The sequence below is a fragment of the Dipodomys merriami genome, unplaced genomic scaffold (genome assembly GCF_024711535.1).
Source record: "Dipodomys merriami isolate MVZ:Mamm:240054 unplaced genomic scaffold, mDipMer1.0.p SCAF_70, whole genome shotgun sequence".
NCBI classification, from domain to species: Eukaryota; Metazoa; Chordata; class Mammalia; order Rodentia; family Heteromyidae; genus Dipodomys; species Dipodomys merriami.
In genome coordinates, this window is record NW_027206291.1 from 666603 (window position 1) to 671386 (window position 4784).

At 46.5% G+C, this 4784-nt stretch overlaps 1 protein-coding gene across 1 annotated transcript; it reads left to right on the forward strand.

Moving 5' to 3' along the window:
• Window positions 1-346: 346 nt before the first annotated feature.
• Window positions 347-1276, forward strand: LOC138817788 (olfactory receptor 7A40-like). The gene has a single exon (XM_070008466.1). The coding sequence runs from the start codon at window positions 347-349 to the stop codon at window positions 1274-1276; it is 930 nt and encodes a 309-aa protein (XP_069864567.1).
• The last annotated feature ends 3508 nt before the right edge of the window (window positions 1277-4784 follow it).

Sequence of the window (4784 nt, forward strand, 5' to 3'; positions counted from 1 at the left end):
TTAGGTGTCAGGGACATTTGAGTGTGAGTTCTGATAAATCATGTTCCGGACGGTGCCAGTGTGTTCCACAGACGCCGTCAATTCATATCTTTGATATAGGTCCTGTTGAGGAAGGGCTGAGCGTTGATACTGAAGATCCAAACCAGCAATCGTCAGGGAGCAGATTCATTCACAAAACAGCCACCTGCTTCTTACTGTGGAATCCATGAAAGCACTTGTTTCAGGTGAGGTTTGTGCTGACTTTGTTCTGTTTTCTCTGCCTCTGGTTCCTCCTGTCCCCATCTCTGTCTCTCTGTCTCTGTCTGTCTGTGTCTGTGTGTCTGTCTGTTTCAGGTATATAAACTACATGGAGCTGAAGAATCATACATATATCTCGGAATTTCTTCTTCTGGGAGTCTCACAGGACGCCAGATGGCAGCCCATCCTCTTTGGCCTCTTCCTGGCCATGTATCTAATCACCATGCTCGGCAATCTGCTCATCATTCTGGCAGCCATCTCCGACCCCCGTCTGCACACGCCCATGTACTTCTTCCTCTCCAACCTGTCCCTGGTGGACGTCTGCTTCACCTCCACCACCGTCCCCAAGATGCTGGTGAACATCCAGACCCACAGCCAGGCGATAACGTATGAAGGCTGCATCATGCAGATATACTTTTTCATACTCTTTGGGGTTTTGGACAATTTCCTCCTGACCGTGATGGCCTATGACCGCTTCGTGGCCATCTGTCACCCCTTACACTACACGGTTGTCATGAATCCCCGGCTCTGTGGATTGCTACTCTTGGGGTCCTGGATCACGAGTGCCCTGAATTCCTTGTTACAGAGCTTGATGGTATTGAGGCTCTCCTTCTGTACAGACTTGGAAATCCCCCACTTCTTCTGTGAGCTTAATCAAGTGGTCCAGCTGGCCTGTTCAGACACCATGCCCAATAACCTGGTCATGTTCTTTGCAGCAGGGTTCTTGTTCTGTGGGCCCCTGGCGGGCATCCTCTACTCTTACTGTAAGATTGGATCCTCCATCCGGAAAATCTCTTCCGTGCAGGGGAAGTACAAAGCCTTTTCCACCTGTGCGTCTCACCTCTCCGTGGTGTCTCTATTCTACGGCACGTGCTTAGGGGTGTATTTCAGTTCTTCAGCCACGCAGAACTCACACTCGAGTGCCACGGCCTCGGTGATGTACAGCGTGGTCACCCCCATGCTGAACCCCTTCATCTACAGCCTGAGGAACAAGGACCTCATGGGGGCTCTGAGGAAGCTCTTCAGAGGAAATCCATGAGAGCAAGTTTTCATGGCATGCCTGTGTTCATGGGCTCTACAGCATTGAATCAAACATTGAATACTCCTCCCCTCCTCCCCACTTCCCTCCTCCTCCCCCTCCCTCTCTCCCTCCCTCTCTCACTCCCTTTTCTCCCTTCCTTCCTCCCTTCTTTCCTTCCCTCCCTCCCTCTCTCCCCCTTCCTTCCTCCCTCCCTCCCTTCCTTCCTTCCTTCCTTCCTTCCTTCCTTCCTTCCTTCCTTCCTTCCTTCCTTCCTTCCTTCCTTCCTTCCTTCCTCCCTTCTCTCCCTCCTTCCCTCCCTGCCTTCTTCCCTCCTTCCCTCCCTGCCTTCTTCCTTTCTTCCCTCCCTCCCTTCCCCTCTCCCCATCCCTCCTTCTCTCCCTTTCTTTCTCCTTCCCTCCCTTTCTTTTTCAAAAAGCTACTCACTATAAAGCATAGAACTCACCCTGGTTGGACTCCAACTTGTGATCCTGCCTGCCTCAGCCCCCAGAGAGCTAGGATTACGGGCATATGCCACTACAACTGGGTCAACTACAATTCTTTAAGCATTCCATGAAGTAGAACTTGATTTTCCTCTTCATCCTCTGGAGGGTGGATTCCTTCCAACTGGTTTAATTTAAGCAACTTCATTACTCTGTTTTCTTGTCCTTTTCTTGTGTGTTTTATGGCATATTTATTGCAAGCCCATTCCACATTCCTATTTATATCATGTTGTGATGAGTTATGCCACAATTTTCAGTTTTCCATTCATATCCTCTTTCTATATTGTTATTAAAGTTTTACTCCATTATTACAGAATGCACCAAGCCAGTAGATTTACAGTTGGTCAAGGGAGTTTGCTACACTCACAAACGCACTATTTCCTTTTTTTTTTTGGTTGGTCGTGGGGCTTGAACTCTGGTCCTGGGTGCTGTCCCTCAGCTCTTCAGATCAAGGCTAGTGCTCTGTTACTTGAGCCACAGCACCACTTCCAGTTTTCTGAGTGGTTCATTGGAGATAAGAATCTCACGGACTTTCCTGCCCGGGCTGGCTTTGAATTGTGATCATCAGATTTCAGTCTCCTGAGTAGCTAGGATGACAGGTGTGACCCACCAATGCCCGGCTCTTTTTGAATTTTTAAAACTCCTTTGTAATTATTACTATATCTTTTGGCATAGAATAGGCAGGAACTATTACTATCAAATCTATATTAATTCTAGAGAGTTAATTCATGCATATTTACATGAATCTATTGACTTTATATGCTCTTAAAGTCAATGGGAATTTTGTATATACAAAAACTCTTGGTGGGCGCTGGTGGCTCATGCCTGTCATCCTTAGCTACTCAAGGAGGTTGAGATCTGAAGATCACAGTTCAAAGCCAGCCTGGGCAGGAAAGTCTGTGAGACTCTTATCTCCAATTCTACCAGAAAACTGGAAGTGGTGCTGTGACTCAAGTGGTTGAGCAGTAGCTTTTAGCTGAAGAGCTGAGGGACAGTGCCCAAGCCAGAGTTCAAGCCCCACAAATGACCAAAAAAATTCCCATCATACATTGAAGTTTCATTTTGGTGGTAGTCCTGGGGCTTGAACTCAGGGTCTGGGTTTGAACTCTGTCCCTACAATTTTGTTCAGACTACTACTTGAGCCACAGCTCCCCTTTAGGTTTTTGGTGGTTAATTAGGGATAAGAATCATACAGACTTTCCTGCCAATGCTACACTCAAACAATGATTCAGATCTCAGCCTCCTGAATAGCTGGGATACCAGGCATGAGCCACAGGTGCCTGGCTAATATCTCCCTTTTTAGTGACAAAAGTCACAAATATTAATGCTTATGTATTTACCCTATCATGTTCCTTTTGTTGTTATGGTCTGAACAGTCATCAAAGCTCATGTGCAAAGAGTGGCCCACAGAACCCCCTGTATCTTGCATAATAATACCCCTGGGAATGAGGACCTGTGCTTCAGAGGCTCAGAGTATCCTCTGTAAACATACCTTTTAGTCTCTCTTGTTTGCCAAGAATGGAAACTCAACCATGGTTACTTCTTACATTTATCTGAAATAAATGTGAACACCAGATAATAATGAAACACGATTCCAACCTCAGAACAGAGAGCAAATATAAGCATCAGCCAAACCCAGTGCAGTGGCTCATGCCTGTAATCCTAGCTGCTTAGGAAGCTGAGATCTGGAAGATTATGGTTCAATGCAGAGTTTGTAAGATCAGCATATTTGCATGCTCCTGTCCTACAGCAGGGCCCGTGGGATTCTCTTCGGTCACCTCATTCCGCTATCTCACACAGTCCTCTTCAAGCGATGGTATAAAGACTATTTCCCAGTGCTGGCCACCGTGGTTCATACCTGTAATCCAGGATGCTGAACTGTGAGGATCATGGTTTGACATCAAGCAAGGCAGGAAAGCCTGTGAGGCTTTGATTGCCAACGAACCACCAGAAAGCCAGAAGTGGAGCTGTGGCTCAAGTGGTAGAGTGCCAGCCTTGAGAAAATAAAGTTCAGGGACAGTATCTAGGCCATGAGTTTGAGTCCAGGACCAGCAAAGCGGGGGAGAGGGAAAGCCTACCTACCAGATCTCACGTCACCAGAGCTCCATTACTTCCCAAAAGTGTAACCTAAGCAGATAGGCACAGACACACGGGCCATTGGGTGACTCTCAAACCACAGTCAAAGCAGAGCAGTAACTGGCAGTAACCATCACAGTTTACTGAAACATGTGCACCTCTGGCTTTCAGAAATCATCAGGGGTTGGTGTTTTCTCATATTCATTTCTTTTCCTAGAGTCCTTGGGCAGGGAATGTCATTGGTGTCAATGGACTCTCAGAGTCAATGCCGCAACTTGACTAGCGAGTACGGGTCTAGTCAAGAGATCTTAGAACATTCAGCACAGGAACACAGAACCCCCAGGGATAGGAGGAGCTGGTCGTGGACTGTGTTAGTTTGACACCAGGCCACTGACTTCCTCGAGAAAACAACTCTGCAATGCGGGCCCTGCAGAGCATTACAAAATATGAATGAAAGCAAATAGTAGGATTTCCAACAAGTTTAAAAGCTACTGCACAGAAAAGGAATCTGCATGACAAAGAGAACAGGGCTGGGAAGGTGGCTCAGTGGTAGAGTGCTTGCCTCTCATGCATGAAGCCCTGGGTTTGATTCCTCAGCACCACATCCACAGAAAGGCTAGACCTGGTGCTGCGGCTCAAGTGGCAGAGTGCTAGCCTTGAGCAAAAGAAGCTCAAGGACAGTGCCCAGGCTCAGAGTTCAAACTCCAGGACTGGCAAAAAAAAAAAAAGTCATAACATAAGAGAATGGGAGAAAAACCATTTATCTATTGGACACAGATTTAATATTGAGAACACAAGAAGACCTAAAAAAATCCCACCCATAAGCAGCAAAAAATAAGTAATCTAATAATAATCTAATAAATGAGCAAATGAACTGAGTAGAAACTTCACCAAAGATTGTCAGTACAGATCAGAAACTGTTCAGCATTCCCTGTAGGGGAATAAAAATC